The 19,404-nt window shown below is 40.6% G+C and overlaps 1 protein-coding gene across 2 annotated transcripts in view; it reads right to left on the reverse strand.

Moving 5' to 3' along the window:
- Positions 1–16,866: 16,866 nt before the first annotated feature.
- The window catches only part of RYK (receptor like tyrosine kinase), an 86,775-nt gene continuing 84,237 nt past the window's right edge, over positions 16,867–19,404 (reverse strand). For both annotated transcript variants that reach the window (XM_075269050.1, XM_075269049.1), the window contains one exon: positions 16,867–19,354. In XM_075269050.1, coding sequence (XP_075125151.1) covers positions 19,243–19,354 — 112 coding nt within the window. In that variant the 3' untranslated portion in view covers positions 16,867–19,242. The remainder of the gene's footprint in view (positions 19,355–19,404) is intronic.

Raw genomic sequence — 19,404 nt, forward strand, 5'->3', positions numbered from 1 at the left:
TTACCACAAAAACTGGGAAAACTTATTGACTTGAGTGTAAGCCTAGGGGGGAAATGCAGCAGCTACTGGAAAATTTCTGAAATTAAAATGGTCAGAGTTTTTGGGTGCAGTAGTTGCTGGGTGCTGGGAAAGGGGAGGGGGTGTTTTGGTTGTCTGTCTGCCCCCCACTTGGAATTCAGCCTGGCTGAATATAGGGGATCTGCAGTGCTCCTATTAACCCATTCCCGATGGAACAGGAGCACTGCAGATCCCCTATATTCAGTAGACAGGCCACTTTCAGACACAGGGATACCTGATGTGTTTGTGTTTCATAGTAATTTTCTACTTTTGTATGTATTCTAGGGAAAGGAGGGATTTAGAACTTTTATTTTTTTTAAAGCTTCTTTTTTTCCCCCGACTATTGTATGGGAGATTCTATACATTGATATTGCGGCTGGTCATAGACCCCCCTTCCTCCTAGAAAAACAATTTATTTTTTTTTTATTTTTTTTTTACTGACTCAAGTATAAGCCGAGGGGGGCATTTTCAGCACAAAAATTGTGCTGAAAAATTCGGCTTATACTCGACTAATTGTTAGGAGGGGGCATCTTGTGAACATCATTTCTAAAATACAGCAGGTTATGCTAAAATAGATGAGAAATGACAAAAGACATAACGAAGACTACAAACTGCAAAAACATCTGTCATTGTGCAAACTATGAGGAAAACAAGAATGCTGTTCATCGAAAGACCAAACAATGAAGAAAGTTACTACAGTCCAAAATGTTGTGATCCATCTCACGTTTGTCCAAGACCAGACCACCTGGATGCTCTATAATGCAGATAAAAAAAAAAGAGGATCTTTGCAGCACAAATTCACACTGCTATATTTGGAAAAAATAAATGCTGCACTCCAACACCAAAACCTCATCATAATAGTGACGTGTGGTTGAGGAAACATCATGGTTTGGTTCTGCTGCCTCCAGGCTTGGGCACCTTGCACTCATTGACGGAACAACAAATTCTAAGGTGTATCCAAATATTTTCCAGGAGAATGTAAGAGCGACAGTCCATGGCCCCCAGCTGAAGAGACTGTGATACAAGACAGCGACCAAAAACATAGGGATAAATAAACTAAAGAATTAAAAAAATATGTTGTTAAAAGGTCAAGTCAAAGTACTGACTAGTGTTGGGAAAACTGAGAGATTTGGCTTGTGAAAATTCAAGAGGTTCACCCAGGGCCATTTTAATACATTGGGAGGTCCTGTGCAAACTTTTTGTGGGACCCACCATATAAGTTAACTAGCCCCTTATAAGTTCCCCTGCCCCCTCAACCACCACGCACAAAAGAAAACTTACCTAACCTTCTTCCCTTGGACCTGCAGGCTCCGGATATAATGATGTCTGCCGCTCAGCGCTCATTGTGTTTCTCTTCCGCAGATATCATTAGCCAAAACCTGAATAATTGCATTCAACCTCTGTATCCTAAGGAAGGGCACAAATAGAGTTGAAATCAATGCTTGTAACCCAGAACAGTGAGAGGGACTCTGAAATCCAGTGGGGATGCAACGTTGGCCCTATAGTTAAAGTGGCCTTGGGTTCACCTGGCAGTTTTATTTCTGGAACTTCTATTATATTATGGGGTCTGACAGAGGCCCAGAGGAGATGTATACTCAGTTGTATACCCAGGAGTTATACTCACCATTCCTGGGCTCCATCAGAGTATTCAGTGCGGTATAATAGCAATTTGTGGGTGGTGAAGCCCAAAAACTTTGGGTTATTGTTTGTGTGTGTATACAAGTAGTGTTTGGGTGTGGTCAGGAATGGGAATATTATCTTCTGGGTTTCACAGGATCCCCTGCAGTTTTCTTAAGCACGGCATTCCCCATTTTTCCCAGGTGCAACTCATCCACTACCTTATGAAGTGGGAGGAGTGGGCTATCATGGCAGGGGGCATGTTTCAATGAGTCATGGACTTATCACTACAAAAACTCTAGAACTTTTTCACATCTTTGGAGCCAGCAACAAGCTGAGCATTAGCCATACCATTTGAGATCCTCCAAGCTCCATGGAAAAATTATTTTCTCCCATTTATTTTACAAACTGTTTTGCTTATTTTCTCACCTCTTGTTTAGTTGTATATATAGCACTGAAACTTTGGTAGTAAGGTATTTAATTTACCGTAATTATGATCCACATATGCTCTACGAAGCCATTACCCTTGTAAAGTGTGTTTGTGTCTGCCTGTTAAGGAGACATATGCATATACTAGCTTCTGCCCGTGACTTCGTCTGTGGGTTGTTGTTGGCAATGAGCTGCTTATAATTAGGCAAATGTGGTTGGTGGTGATGCGCCTGCGTCTCGGCTCTGCTACATCTCTGGATATGCGCAGCAGCCCCAGCTGTATGCACATCCGTATGCAGAGCAGAGCAAGATGTGCTACCATGCTGCTTCAGCTTAGCTACATCGGGCAATATGGAGCACAGGGGTTGTGTTGTCTGAGTGTCCTATCAGTGTCTATGTTAACACTGTATACAGTAGTATATAGTGTACATACAGTGTATACAGCAGTATATAGTGGAATATAGTGCACACAGTGTATACAGCAGTATATAGTGGAATATAGTGCACACAGTGTACACAGCAGTATATAGTGGTAGATAGAATACATACAGTAGTATATAGTGGTCTATAAAGTACATACAGTGTATACAGTAGTATATAGTAGTCTATAAAGTACATACAGTGTATACAGTAGTATATAGAGTACATGCAGTGTATACAGTAGTATATAGTGGTACATAGAGTACATACAGTGTATACAGTAGTATATAGTGGTATATACACTCACCAGCCACTTTATTAGGTACACCATGCTAGTAACGGGTTGGACCCCCTTTTGCCTTCAGAACTGCCTCAATTCTTCGTAGCATAGATTCAACAAGGTGCTGGAAGCATTCCTCAGAGATTTTGGTCCATATTGACATGATGGCATCACACAGTTGCCGCAGATTTGTCGGCTGCACATCCATGATGCGAATCTCTCGTTCCACCACATCCCAAAGATGCTCTATTGGATTGAGATCTGGTGACTGGGAGGCCATTGGAGTACAGTGAACTCATTGTCATGTTCAACAAACCAGTCTGAGATGATTCCAGCTTTATGACATGGCGCATTATCCTGCTGAAAGTAGCCATCAGATGTTGGGTACATTGTGGTCATAAAGGGATGGACATGGTCAGCAACAATACTCAGGTAGGCTTTGGCATTGCAACGATGCTCAATTGGTACCAAGGGGCCCAAAGAGTGCCAAGAAAATATTCCCCACACCATGACACCACCACCACCAGCCTGAACCGTTGATACAAGGCAGGATGGATCCATGCTTTCATGTTGTTGACGCCAAATTCTGACCCTACCATCCGAATGTCGCAGCAGAAATCGAGACTCATCAGACCAGGCAACGTTTTTCCAATCTTCAATTGTCCAATTTCGATGAGCTTGTGCAAATTGTAGCCTCAGTTTCCTGTTCTTAGCTGAAAGGAGTGGCACCCGGTGTGGTCTTCTGCTGCTGTAGCCCATCTGCCTCAAAGTTGGACGTACTGTGCGTTCAGAGATGCTCTTCTGGCTACCTTGGTTGTAACGGGTGGCTATTTGAGTCACTGTTGCCTTTCTATCAGCTCGAACCAGTCTGGCCATTCTCCTCTGACCTCTGGCATCAACAACGCATTTCCGCCCACAGAACTGCCGCTCACTGGATGTTTTTTCTTTTTCGGACCATTCTCTGTAAACCCTAGAGATGGTTGTGCGTGAAAATCCCAGTAGATCAGCAGTTTCTGAAATACTCAGACCAGCCCTTCTGGCACCAACAACCATGCCACGTTCAAAGGCACTCAAATCACCTTTCTTCCCCATACTGATGCTCGGTTTGAACTGCAGGAGATTGTCTTGACCATGTCTACATGCCTAAATGCACTGAGTTGCCGCCATGTGATTGGCTGATTAGAAATTAAGTGTTTACGAGCAGTTGGACAGGTGTACCTAATAAAGTGGCCGGTGAGTGTAGAGTACATACAGTGTATGCTTTCACAGTGTCCGACTACCTCCTATATAGCTCTGCCCACCACGTAGCATGATCCAATGGGATGGCTGAAGAGTCTGTGATGTCATCAAAGGTCCTCAAAAGTAGTGTGTGTGTAAATTCGTGCTTAATAGTCATGTAGTGACGTCATTTACCAGGATAAAAAGTACCCTTTATGTTAATCGAGGTTCCTATCTATGTGTGTGTCAAATTTCTATAGTCCTAGGAGTCCTGACAGCATGTTCTTTACATTGCTGCAAGGCCGATAGCTCCGCCCACACTGCAACGGGAGCCAATTGGCTTACCTGAGATGACGTCATCTCAGGTCCTGAAGCAGAAACCGGACCGAACATCAGCGTAATTTGCCGTGTAGACCAGCGGCAGAGGGATGTATAAAGTGGCCTATCTTTCATTCTGGGACCCAAGGTAAGTATATGCAAAATTTCACACATATCCGTTCAGTAGTTTAGGTGTGATTAGGGAAAAAACATCCAAACACACAAACCCACAAACATCCAAACACAAAAACTTTCACATTTATAATATTAGTAGGATGCCTCTATGTGTACAGGGTCCTACACTTTTCAGACCCCAGAGTATAATAATTGGAGACCCTGAAAGTAACTGCTTTTTAATGAGTATAGGTTTCTGTTTGGGGGGTCTCAAGCAGACTCCACGAATGGAAACCTGCACGCAGATGTGAACCGGGCTTAAACATCACATTATAAAATAAAATTCTAGTATGTATAATGGTAGACATGTATAGAAGCAAATACAGATAGATAGATAGATAGATAGATAGATAGATAGATAGATAGACAATAGATAATAGACAGATAGATAATGATAAATAGATAGATAGATAGATATAACTAGATAGACAGATAGACAATAGATAATAGACAGATAGATAATGATAGATAGATAGATAGATAGATAGATAGATAGATAGATAGATAGACATTGATATGCTGTATATACTTACACATATACACATCTACTTACACACATACATTCATATACAACATATACGCACTCCTATCTACACACATACAGGACTCACACAGTATATAAGACACATAATGTAAACACATACACATTTATACATATTTTATCCAAAAATATACTTACATGTGGCTGTGCAGCTCTGTCTAGCAGTGAAGAGAGCAGATACATCGCACAGAATGTCTCCCTTCACACTCCGATACTGAGGAGGGGGGGGGGGGGCAGAACAGGAAGCTCCTGTGTGCAGAAGCTTTTACAAGAAGCATCTGCAGCCCTGCATCTACTGCCCATCTTCTACTTATGGTAGGGAAGGTATGGGGCCCTTTGAGGGTGTGGGGATATTAAGGAGCCAATTAAGGAAATAAAAACCAGCAGTGGTACCGGCTGTCGCCGGGCGCCTAATGTCCCGGGCCCTGTGGCAGCTGCTACCACGGAAGTTACACCACTGGTTCTAGAGCTCTACAGCTCAGTGCACTTTCCAGAGTCACAGGCAGATCCATTAGCATCAATCAGCATATTGAAGAGAAAAGGAAAATGTTTGTTTTGGTACCGTGTTAGCCAGTGGTTATGAAATATGAAAAAAAACAAAAAAACTTTTTAAGTCTTCAGTAGGTGATACCTTTTTTAATGGCTAACTCATAATGATGACAGAATATGACGTTTCGAAGCTTCCTCTGAGCTCCTTCTTCAGATATATCTAAAAACACTTTCTAGAGGCTGCATATTTATGTACAACAGGACACATAGGGATAGGATTACAGGAGGGAGGGGGGGAAGAGGCTTATTACTATATACTTATAACAACAAACAATCAATTGCCAGATCCCAGGTTATCTTAATGGCTGTCTTAATGATTTGTATAAAAAGACATAAACCCACGTGAGACGTTAATTCCATTGTCCAGCGTCTGGAATAGGGTCATGGCCTTGTACTCATAAATCAGTCGCTGTTTCCTTGATTTAAAGTTCCCTTTTAAGATCAAGATTTTCATGCCATTGATGATGCTGTGGTCTTCCTGGCAGAAGTGTTTTGGCAAGGGAAGATTAGTTCTCTGTTGTTTGATTGTATGGCGATGTGAATTAATTCTCATTCTGAGTTTAAAAAAGGTATCACCTACTGAAGACTTAAAAAGTTTTTTTGTTTTTTTTTCATATTTCATATTGAAGAGAGTAAAGGTGGCTGAGAACAGGGACATCATCAGTAATATCTGGCAACCAATGCAAGATAGATATAGCAATGTATTAAGTAAAACACTTGCTGGAAGGTATGGTCCAAATTTCCTGCCTAACATTATACAAATAATATTTCAGCAGGGCTCTAGGGGTTATTAAAGGGTTCATTTAGTTTTTCTCCATGCACTGCAATGTTTACTCAATGTGTGCTCAATAAAAGACATGAACAACTACAACGGTTTGTGTTATTAGATTATTAGATCGTGACTAAAGTAACAAACACCACATTTTGTGAATGCAAAAATCCAGGTCGCTCCAAGGGGTTCACTTACCATTTTATGCAACTATAGGCAGATTCGCAATTCGGGAGTGTGAGAAAGCTGGATGACCTCAGTATTTGCTGTAAAGAAGGACATTAATAATATGTAAGAATTTTTCATAGCTTATCTTCTACAGCTGGTAGGTGGTGATTTATATTTTTTAGCGTTCTAATATGCATACAGTAAATATATACTGTGCGCTTTATGTGTTTATATCTTACAATTTATATGTTTATAGGCTGTGTTAAGGAACATTCAGGTTTCTATGGCTGCACATCACTGATTGACTACACATTGCACTAGATGTTTACCATAGACTGTAGTCAGATAAATATTGCATTCCTGGGCTCTGGATTCTGATGGCTGGCTCTTATACAAGGCATATACCATGCATACGGGAAAAAAACCCCAAAAAAACTCAACCCTGACCAGTCTTCCTGCCCCAGCTGCTGAAAAATACCCCCTTCAGCACAATGCTGTACATAGTGGATCCAAACATAGCCCAAAATTGATGGAATAAAAAGAAATGTTCACAGTAAGGCTAAGGCCTCATGGTACGATATGCAGCGCCAAAAAGCGATGTGGGACAAAAATGCGTCGAAAACGTATGGCAGCAGCGCTTTGAACAGGCAGTTCACAGAGTTTTCCTCTGCAGACTTTCTGTTACCATTATATCTATGGGAAATCCGCAGGCATTTCATAGATATAATTGACATGCTGAAATGTCCAAAACTGCGTCGACTTTGGAAATCGCAGCGTGTCCGCACTGCAGACTGAAACACAAAGTGGGCATGGGATTCGCATGAATCCCATTCACGTTGCAGATACTTTAAAACGCCGCGGCCCGTGGGACCCCAGCCTAAAGTGGTTATGGGATTTCCCTCATCAGGACACAGTGAAAGTATATGTGACAGGACAACGCCCCTCATTTATGGGGACGTATTGCAGAAATAAATTGGCGACCAGTTACATCGGATAGTGTTGAATTCAAGGATCAATGTACAATATACTACAGGTGGAATTGCATTAATTCTTTTGACTTCACAGGCCTGAACGTGAACGTGAATGAAGCACGATGTTGGAAAAGTAGAAAAATATCTTACCACACACATGGTATGTTAGGCAACAAGTTGACACTCGGGCATCCAGTAGCCATATAACAGGCTCCTTTACCCAAGAACTGTTCACCTTGTAAAATGTTCTTATCGTGTAAAAAAAGTTGTAAAAAGTTTATATCTATACTAAAAAATATTTTAAATAATTAATATTTTAATAATATTCTATAACAGTTATTTCACAAAGTATCGTATTTTACTATGTTGGTTTTTTTGTTAATAAAAAACTTGATAAACCCAGTGACGAGTCCTGAATGTTTTTTTACACACACGAACGTTCAATTTCTTGGAAGCCAGGATTGCAAGGAATCTGAGGAGGAAAAAAAAAAATCAGAAATTACTCCAGTGGTCTGAGGGACAGTCAACTGGCACGGCATGTAGGCTACATTGGGTGACATGTCAATAGATGCAACTGTGTATAGTGTGGGCAAGAATGATAAGGTGACACACAGCATTGGATACCATAAACATACACCCATGCTAGTATGGATGCATGCAAATACATAACATATCAATACAAGCTATGGCATATGGGTTGAAAATGACATACAAAAATGGGGACTAAACCAAGGTGCCTGGGGTGATATCAGCAATTATCAAAGAGTTATTTACCTGAGCGTCCACTGAAAATTGATCCATCGTGCACAGAAGTCGCCAGACCGCTGAACAAGAGCAGAACAGGATCACTGAACTGTCAGCAACACAGAAGAATTGAGCATGGGTTGTAACTATGCAGTGACATTTTTTTTTTTTTATTAGGCATGTTGTGTGGGTTTTTTTTGCGGATCCGTAGAAAAATGGATGCACACGGAGGCTTGCGGATCCACTTGGCGGTTGAGCACAGTCGTCTGCGGAATGTGGTTTTTTTTTTAATGACTGTAAATTGCGGACCGTAAAAACTACTACAGTCGTGTAAGACCAGCCTTAGACTAAATTATGCTCAACTGAACTTCTGAAGGCAAATGTGTGCACTGGATTTTATTTAGGGGTATCAGAGTACAGGGGGCTGAATACTTTTACACTTCACAGATTTTTATTTGATTAAATTTATAAAAACCTTGTTTCATTTTCCTTACACGTCACAAGTATCTGCTACCTTGTGTTGTTATCACTTAAAATGTCAATAAAACACATTTAAGTTTGTGCTTGTAAGGTGACAAAATGTGGAAAAGTTGTTATACTTTTGCAAGCCACTGTATACTCACCTTCTGTTACCTCTTTTGGACCTCCTCTTCGCATTGAGCAGTCTTGTAAGAGGTTTTTTAAATTCACGTCACCTTCCCTCGTCCTCCAGCTATCAGAAACCACTAGACTATAATAATGTCATGTCCAGCTCTATCTGAATAAGTTTGGAACAAACTGGGGTTTTGTTTTATCTGAACACAAGAAGAAACGGTTCTTCAGAGGTTCGCCCATCTTTAGTAATGAGTCTTCGTCCCCACTTAACATGTTACGTAAAATACTAATGTCTTACTATATTATGGAGATGAGCCTGGAGGATGTTTTGCTTCTTCATTGGAACCCAACCCCGATAGATATGGGGTCACCCGAATAAGACATTGACATATCACTGTCAATATACAAATGAGCTCTAAACAAGTAGCCTGAAAGTTCTCAGTTATAAAGGCAGCTCCTAAACGCTGACTTCAATGCCTTTAAGCATGGTTAGCTAACAGGAAGCCAGCTGTTCACATGAAATGCTTCCTCCGAAAATTAATATGTCAACACGGCAGTGCACACTATAGTAAATAGCTCTTTCCTCCTCAGCTTTATGGCTGTATGCGGCAGGAAACGTGAAGAGTGAAAAATCTGATTATGGCGACACATTGCGAGTACAACACAATGCATAATAAAAATGAAAAATGCTTATATAATAAGAGAAGGAAAACAAACAGCAAGAATATTATAGTCTAGCCAAACATATTTAGAGGAATAGTCCAGTGTTATATAACAGACCCTTAGATGTGTAAGCAGAACCAGGTCAGGGGAAACAAGAACGTGAGGCACTGATACACAAAGTGTAATATATGATCAAAGTGAACACCTCCGTTTTTCTCTTAAATACTTTACTACTACCTTATTGACAGCCACAAGGGGCACCGGGAAGAACAGGGTATGATCCAGCACCCAACTACCTAGTGATGGTCATGTACTGGGGCAACTGCAGGCTGGAATTATTAGGCTGGCAACACCCAAAAAACATGGGCCTTCCCATCCTGGTAATGCTAGGGTGCAGCTGCTCTAACGCATATGGCTAAGAAATAAGGTGGACTCAATTTTTTTAAATAATAAACTACCCTACATGGATCCTCTAATTTTTTCATAACTATTCAGATACAGCAAAGCATCCTCAGTCCAGCATTATCAGGCTGTGAAGGCCCATGGTTTTGGGGCATCCATACCTTTATAATCCCACACCGTCACTCGAAGGCAAGTACTGGATAATATCTGAGACTCTTCCCGGCTCCCCTGCAGGTGGTGGGTGTTAGGGTAATAACTGGGGGCTGGGGGTTGTTGTGTTAACCTTTTTACCAGCTAACACTATGTTCTGCCCTAGAAATGGATGCTGTCCAGCAGGCAGCGACACTGGTTTGAAGAGTCATTTTTTGATTGACTAATTGGTCTTCCTGTATTGTAGAACTGTTTTCTGTGCAGTTTGTGGCTTATTTCATCTTGCCGGTTTGTCTTTATTATTGATTTTGTGATTATGAATTAATAGATGTAATAAACTTTATATTACTATATTTTTATCTAACATTTGGCTGCTGTTCCCATTTTTCTTTTGCGATTTAGAATTGTTGCTATATGCAACTTGGATATTTTGTATGAGGCGATAGGTTTTACCTGGCACTGGGTGAAAGATGGAACAAGGGTGTGTGGGTCAGGACTAAATCCTCAATCCTTCGGTTGCCCTGTCTCCATGCCAGCTAAAACCAGGCCATAACCGTGACCAGACCTACACAAGCCAGCTTAACCCCCATAAAAGTGAATAGGAATGATGTAAACAGCAAAGCTCTCTGTTCTATGCCGCTTTATTCATTTCCCTTCAGTTGTATGGAGTTACAGAAATCTCATTGCTCAGTGAGCTCCGCTGTGATGTAACGCCCACATACTTCTATGGAAAACCCAGAACAGAAAATAGAAGAGGTCTGCTTCAGGTCAGTACAATTTTTTTATGCTGATCTCCGGTCTTTTTTTGTTCTTGAGGTACATAGGGCATCAATTTTAGATCAGTGGAGATCAGCGGTTTCCCAGAACACATTTCCCTTTATTATTTTTTATTTATTTATTTATTTTTAATATAGTGGGCACTGCGGACTCACTGTTTTCTTGATTAAAAAACAAACAAAACCTTAACCTTTAATTATACATATATATAAAAAATCCCAAGATTGAAAAAAAACAAACAAAAAACACAACACAAATAAAACCAACCTGTATGCAACTAATATAAATGCATGAAAAATGGTGATAAGTCACAAGCCACAATCCAAGCACAGTGGACTGGCAATAAAGTAACAACAAAAAACAGGACTTACCGTGATTCAGGTGACCAGGACATATAGGTACGACAAATCACTGGATAAGCAACGCAAGCAATTCAAAATCCTGATGCAATAGGTATCAAGGACGTCAAAGGTTGTAATATAGAAGTATCAGGGGTCAGGGATCCGTGCTCCAGAGGTCGTAGGAAAAGTAATAGCCAAGGACTCGCTTGGTTGGAAAGGAAGGATTTTAATAGAGATAAAAAACAGTAGGCACAACGCGTTTCGGATTATCCAGAATCCTTTTTCAAGTGCGCAATTCACTGGGTTCCTCAGCCAGGCGAAATAACGGAAATCCAGGATTTCCGTTATCAGAAATATTAAGGTCCAGAAAAGTAGTTGGATGGGTTACCCACATCATCCTCATTGAGCCTCACTACCAGATGACCAAATTGGGCATCACACCCCTCCCAGATGACAAAAAGTCATCTATGTAGCGAGCCCATATGTGGATCCTAGCCATCCAGCTGAATTCTCCCTCACCCGGATCAAGGGAGTGCTCCCACCAGCCCAGAAAAAGGTTCGGATAGGCCGGTGCACAAGGACTCCCCATTGCACAACATCGGAGCTGGTGGAAGACATGTCCATTGAAGATGAAATAATTCCGAGTGAGGGTGAACTCGAGCAGCCGCAACACAAATTCATTGAGAGGTCGTAAATGACCACCCCTAGTGCTTAAATACGACTCTCAGTGCTTAACCCAAAATGATGGGAGATAGACGAGTAGAGAACCTCCACATCAACTCAAGCAAGTAAACACAAACCATCGATGTGGACGTCCTCAAGCCTCTTCAATAAATCTGTTGTGTCCCTTACAAATGAAATATTCTGGCATAATCCTGGATATTAGGGAGGTGATAGGAGTATGACGTGATGTTTTACACTAGTTTCAGTAGGCCTGGTTTTATATGGCACTCGGCGAAATATGGAACAATGTTTGGTGGGTCAGGACTAAATCCTCAATCCTTCGGTTGCCCAGTCTCCATGCCAGCTAAAACCAGGCCATAACTGTGACCAGACCTACACAAGCCAGCTTAATCCCCATAACAGTGAATAGGAATTATGTAAAGAGCAAAGCTCACTGTTCTATGCCGCTTTATTCATCTCCATTTGGTTGTATGGAGTTACAGAAATCTCATTGCTCAGTGAGCTCCGCTGTGATGTAACGCCCACATACTTCTATGGAAAACCCCGAACAGAAAATAGAAGAGGTCTGCTGTAGGTCAGTACAATGTTTTATGCTGATATCCTTTCTTTTTTGTTTTTGAGGTACATAGGGCATCAAATTTAGATCAGTGGAGATCAGCGGTTTCCCAGAACACATTTCCTTTTTTTTTTTTTTTTTTTTTTTTAAATACAGTGGGCACGGCGGTCTCACTGTTTTCTTGATTAATAAAAAAAAAAAAAAAAAAAAAAAACCCACTAAACAAAATGTGAATACTACAGCTGCCTTACATATTCCTGCTAACACACCTAGGTACACTTGACTCTCAACAGAAAAGAAAATTACTGTATATACTCGAGTATAAGCCGACCCGAATATAAGCTGACCCCCTAATTTTACCACAAAAAAACCTGGGAAAACTTATTGACTCGAGTATAAGTCGAGGGGGGGGGGGGGGGGAATGCAGCAGCTACTGGAGAATTTCAAAAATTAAAATGGTCGGAGTTTTTGGGTGCAGTAGTTGCTGGGTGCTGGGGAAGGGGTGTTTTGGTTGTCTGTCTGTCTGCTCCTTCCCTGAGCTTGAGGACTGAGTTTGTTTTCCTCCACTTGGAATTCAGTCTGGCTGTATATAGGGGATCTGCAGTGCTCCTATTAACCCCTTCCTGACGGAACAGGAGCACTGCAGATCCCCTATATTCAGTAGACCGGGCACTGTCAGACACAGGGATACCTAATGTGTATGTGTCTCACAGTAATTTTCTAATTTTATATGTTTTCTAGGGAAAGGAGGGATTTAGAACTTTTATTTATTTATTTTTAAAGTCCCCCCCCCCCCCACTATTTAATGGGAGATTCTATACATTGATATTGCTGCTGGTAATAGACCAACCCCCCCCAAAAAAAAAAATAAATAATAAAATAAAATCTTTTTTTTTTTTTTTTTGCTGGACTCGAGTATAAGCAGAGTCAAGCACAAAAACAGTGCTTAAAAATTCGGCTTATACTCGAGTATATACGGTAGATTTTATTTTTCCTGAGACCAGTTCACAGAATAATCTGGAAGCACAGAATCTCTCTTTATATAAGCTTTACTCCACCAATTTAACCCCTTAGCGACCCTTGACGTAACTGTACGTCATGGGTCGCATGGGGATGTATGGAGCGAGCTCACACGCTGAGCTCGCTCCATACACGGCAGATGCCGGCTGTATCATACAGCCAGGACCTGCCACTAACAGCAGCGGTCGGTGCCCGAGCCGATCGCTGCTGTTAACCCTTTACACACTGCGGTCAAACGTGACCGCAGTGTGTAAACGGCGCCGGCGGCATGGGCGCCGCCATGTTTTGCCGATCACCACCCTCCTGAACGTCACATGAGGGCGGTGATCGGTTGCTATGACAGCCGGAAGCCTATTGAAGGCTTCCAGGCTTGTCTCTGCACTAGATCTATTAGACGATGCCAGAGGCATCGTCTAATAGAAGTGCTGCGATTTTCCTATTCACTGCAATACTGTAGTATTGCAGTGAATAGTATGAGCGATCAGACCCCCTAGGTTTCAAGGTCCCTAAGGGGTCTGATCATAAATGTAACAGAAGAAAAATAAAAGTTTTTAAAAGTATTAAAAAAATAAAAAAAATATAAAAGTTCAAATCACCCCCCTTTCCCTAGATTAGCTATAAAAGTAATTAAAGAACATTAAACATAAACATATTAGGTATCCCCGCGCTCCAAAATGCCCGAACTATTAGAATATTAAAACATTTATCCCGTACTGCGAACGGCATAGCGGCAAAAAAAATAAAAACAGCCAAAAAGCGTTTTTTTCAACACTTTGCCTCCTATAAAAAATTGAATAAAAAAAGTGATCAAACCATCAGATCTTTCCCCAAATGGTATCAATAGAAACGTCATCCTGTCCCGCATAAAAAGACACCACAACCAGCTCCATACATGGAAATATGAAAAAGTTACAGGTGTTAGAACATGATGACACAAATTTTTTTTTCTATTTTGCAAAGTTTATCATTTTTTTAAAAGTATCAAAACATTTCAAATACTATATAAATTTGGTATCACCGCGTTCGTACTGACACGTAGAACACAGGTAACATGTCATTTGTACCAAACAGTGAACGCTGTAAAAATTAAACCCATAAGAAAATGGCGCAAATGCATTTTTTCTCCAATTGCACCTCATTCTGAATTTTTTTCCAGCTTCACAGTACATTGCACAGCATATTGAATGGTGCCATTAAAGTACAATTTGTCCCGCAAACAATAAGCTATCATGTGACTCTGTGAACTGAAAAATGAAAAAGTTATGGCTCTTGAAATGTGAGGAGGGAAAAACGAAAATGCGAAACCAAAAAATGGCCTGGTCCTTAAGGGGTTAACAAGGCAATATTGCTCTGTACCAGGGCTCTTTTCTGCAGTTTGTTAACTAGATTTTGCCTTTACTGTTTGCTTTACCCTTAGAAATAATTGAAAATTTCAAAAACAAAAATGTAGGTGCAAAAAAACCCATAGACATTACCCATCGATGTGTTTTACCCAGTATATTACTAAGTACGTGAAAAGGAAATTAAAAAAAAAAAAAAAAAATTTAAAAAAAGCAGCCACAAAAGGAATTTTTTTTAAGCTCTTGTTTTATGCAGACTGTGCTTACTTTATGCAATGCAGGTTCTTCTCAGTTTCTGATCAGAAGCCATCTTCATTTTTAGATTTCCATTTTTTCTCCCTCTGTACTTTGATATCATTCCTATGAGAAGTTAACCACTTCAGTACCGGGCCAATTTGTGGTCCAGGACCAGACACATTTTAGGTTTATTTTGTATGTGCGGTTTTGAGGGCTGTAACATTTTTCTCGTATGTCTCAGTCAACTAATTTTTGCGTCTTTTTTCGGGGACACATACGGCTTTATTTTTATTTTATTTTTTTTGTTTTTATTTTCAAATGTGTTTTAATTTTTTTCTTATATCCGAGAAAATATAAACAAGATAGGAGGGAAATTGTGTCTGGTTTTCAATTTATTTATTTTTACTTAATAACACAAAGTGTCACTAAAAAACTTAATAGTTTTTCCTCTGTTACGGTAATTTTTATTTTGTATGGTGTCGTCGGGGGTGGGGCAATAACCTTTAATAACAGCATTTTATTAGCGCATTATTATTTTTTAAAAATTATTTTATTTACATTTTTTTTTTAAAACTTTATTTTTTTCAGATTGTGTCCCCATAAGGTAATAAGAGACCTTTGGGGACATCTGATCACTTTTTTTTTTTTGTACTGGAGGCTAAATTTCCCCTACAACTGAGGCTAGTACATTTAGCCTCAGTTGCAGGAGGAATACAGCCTCCTGCACGCTGTATACAGAGCTGATCTGGATCCTGTAGGACCCAGCAGCTCTTGCAAGACGCTGCTCCTGGTGGATCACGTGACCACCGGATCAGAGGGCAGCCGCATCATGGCAGCGCCCATAGCTGTGTATACACAACGATCGAGATGGCAGGGAAGGGAATAAACCTTCCATGCCATCTCTCTGGGAGCTCCGGCTGAAGTTACAGCTGGCTCAGAGCTTCAGCAGCTGGACTATCTCCGTGCAGCTACTGTGTTCTGACTGGACGTACCGGTACATCCTGTCAGAACTAGGCAACCACTATCGGGACGTTTATAGTCTATGAGCGGTCCGGAAGTGGTTAACACAGCATCACAAATGCAGCTAGAGACAGTACCATCTCAGTATGCTTGCAGGAACATGCTTCTCTATATTCTCCTAAATAAGCTAAGAGACCATATGTATAAAAGGGAAAACGCTATTTTTTGCGTGGACACATGGTCCTGCATTTCCGACTTTGCGTCTGTGCAAAAAACAAAAGAAATTGTTTCACGGCGGAGAGGCTGCATACAGACATTGATGGTTGGCTTTAAAAACCCAGTGAAATGTATGGGTTTTTATACTGACCACACGGCATTATTAAATAGATGGCTTCACTAGTTATCGTTGACACTTTGTTTTTGGTATAAAAAAAAAAGTTGCAGACCAATGTTTTGCAAGTTTTTAACACCACACATGGCTAAAATAGTTGCAAGTGATGTTTTCTCAAAGGGGATGGAGGGAGTTGGTTGGGCCACCTGCCATAACAGATCCAATATCATCGACACCACTATTGTGGCATAGACGGCAACAGAAATTCATCCTAGGAATGCTGGCATAGACTTTAAGAGGCACGGACTCTTCAAGGATGTGCCAATACATGATGAAGCTTCTATCTGGTCTTCACCGACACAGGGGACAACAAGACAGACCGACCTACAATACACCAGTCTTAGTGAACCCCTCCTCCAATATGCAAAATAGCGCTGGGATGAAATGACCAACAAGTGATTTAATGAACAGATATATAACAAATAAAACATCATAGTAAATCGGTATACATATACATACAACGGCAAAGTTAAATATATTTTTTTTTTATTTCACGACATATTAAAAAAATATATTTGGATAATTCTTTGTCATTTCATTAGAAGATGCGCCTGTTAAATACAACCATAACTTTATAGTACTTGTAAGTGACAGAGACAACTTCGCAATGCAACATCCGACCAGAAGATTTAACTGCCTTTAGTCCTGTTCACACTGCAGTTTTGCTGCCAAACCCAAGAGTGGATAATAATGAGAGTCATATAAAGGGAAGCTTCGTACTTTCAGATTCCCCCAGAGTTTGGGCTGAAATGCTGCACCCCGTGTAGTAAGGTGATGTATAGAAAGCTTACTGACTGCACCACACCCCTGACAACATAAATGGGACACGATTTGTATTAAACCACCAAACTGGAGTACAAGAAATAATGAAGTCCTGGTCCTGCCACATCATAATGGTGCTACTATTAGGGTCACATACTGTGAAGAAGATAAGACTGTTTTGTACAAGGCGAGCATCACTTACTGAAGAGGCTAAACCATTACAGCCAGTTATGGCCTACACTTTGGTCTCATTGGTCCTCGTATTTCATGCACTCATTTCTCAGAAAGGTTTGGTTTACTGGTATCAGTTAAGTGGTATATTGGGTCAAAAGCATTGATAACCTATCTTTAGGTCATCAATACCACTGATACATAGACAATGGAGCAGGTAGCAGACAGCTCTGTTATGTGTAGTGGCCAGACCAGGTACTGCAGGTCACCTCTCAGTCACTTGAACAGAAGCTAAACTGCAGTGATTCAGCTTAGCCACAACATAGAGAACAGGCCTGTCTGCTTCCTCCTCCATTCTCTGAATATCTACTGCTAAGAACAGCTGATCAGTAGGGGTGCCAGGTCTCAGACCGTCACTAATCTGATATTGATGACCCATCCTTGAGATGGTTATCAATATTTTTAGCCTTAAACTCCTTTAATTTTTCCATTTGTGATAGTTAAGGGATAAAGACCCTCCTGCAACACCTTAGATAAAGGAGGTAAGTGGCACTTTTGTTCATGGGCTGTGTCTGGTTTTGCAGCTCAGTTTCAGTTTATTAACGATGAATGAGACTTTCCAATTTCACACTTTTTTGGGGAAGAAAAAATAAAAACATATAGTAATCTTACTGTTTATCAAATGCAAAGAATAGGTAGGACATTATCTGGCATCATTCTAGGCAATTTGGTTAGACTCCTCAGTGTACAGACACACAATGTACAAAGACCAAGGGGATAAGTGCATTGAATATTCAACGCGTGCAACCCCTTGGTGTTTGGCTGCTTACACGCATACATATGGCGGGGAGGTATTCGATCGAACACTACTCGCTCATCTCTAGCTATAACCCAAATCGATAATGGATGTACCTCATTGATGACAAGGTATACCCTTCCTCTGGCCATGTGCCTACAGGGGAAATCTAAACCAGCTCATAGATGGCATAGCTGACATAAACAATGATCGATCTGGCAGCGATGATGCCTTCAATTTATTTTTAGGTTTAGGTTCAGGTATGAGGACGTGTGATACAAGGGTGATCTTACCAGACTGACATAGGCGACTGGTCATTTTTTTCATTCATAGCCAAACCCCATATTTTCCCTTGACGCCTTGGACTCAACAAGAGTGTTTGGTTCACCTACTGGTCCACCTACTATTCCATGACAATAATTCTAGCTGTCTTGAGAGGTTCAGTCTTCTTAAGCTTAAGTCATAAATGAAAATACAAGGCTATAGCTCCACGAAAAGTTGTCAAACCAAATGTACACAATGCATTCTGAAGCTATAAAAGACAAGTGACCGCAAAGTAGAGTAAAAAACCATTAAAAACAGTAAATAGATGTATGCGTGTACCGTAAAATTGATGTAGTGTGAGCGACATAGAAAACAGTTATCTTTTATATACAAAGTGAACGGATGCATCAGAAAGTCAACAAAAGCGTACGTAAGAAAACATCGTCTAGTGTTATAACTTAGGTTTTTACCCTTTTACAAAGGAACAATGCATCTTAAAGACGTCCAAACACATCAATTTTAAAAAAAAAAAAAAAAGTCCTATATATTAAAAAAAGAGTAACAAAAGGGGAAGGCTTAAAATAAAATAAAAATGTCCAATATTTATAAAATACAAAATGTCTTCATGGCATCGAGCGTCCTTTGTAGAAACAACTTAGTGTCTTGTACCAGAGACCGGATGAAGGTGTGTTCTTCTGTGTAGTGTTCAATCCACCCAGCTCCACAGAACCAAGATCTAATAGCTATAAAATACTTGATATAAAAGTATTTTACAAAAAAAGTTACAAAAAATTAAGATTAACATAGTATCCTAAGGCACTGTGCTGTGAGCGCTATACAGTCCATGCAGTGTTAATCCGGATGTGTAATCGTTTCTGCTCACACGTACGCTCCGAGCGCAGAGTGGAATTCAGTCAGACACTGTACCAGTTGCTGGAACTTGGGCCGTTCTTCTGGGTCCAGAGCCCAACAGCACGCCATGACTGCAAACCTACAGAGCAGTAAGTAGAGAGGTGAGTAACCCTGACACAGGGTCAACGG

This window comes from Leptodactylus fuscus, chromosome 3 (genome assembly GCF_031893055.1).
Source record: "Leptodactylus fuscus isolate aLepFus1 chromosome 3, aLepFus1.hap2, whole genome shotgun sequence".
Taxonomy (NCBI): Eukaryota; Metazoa; Chordata; class Amphibia; order Anura; family Leptodactylidae; genus Leptodactylus; species Leptodactylus fuscus.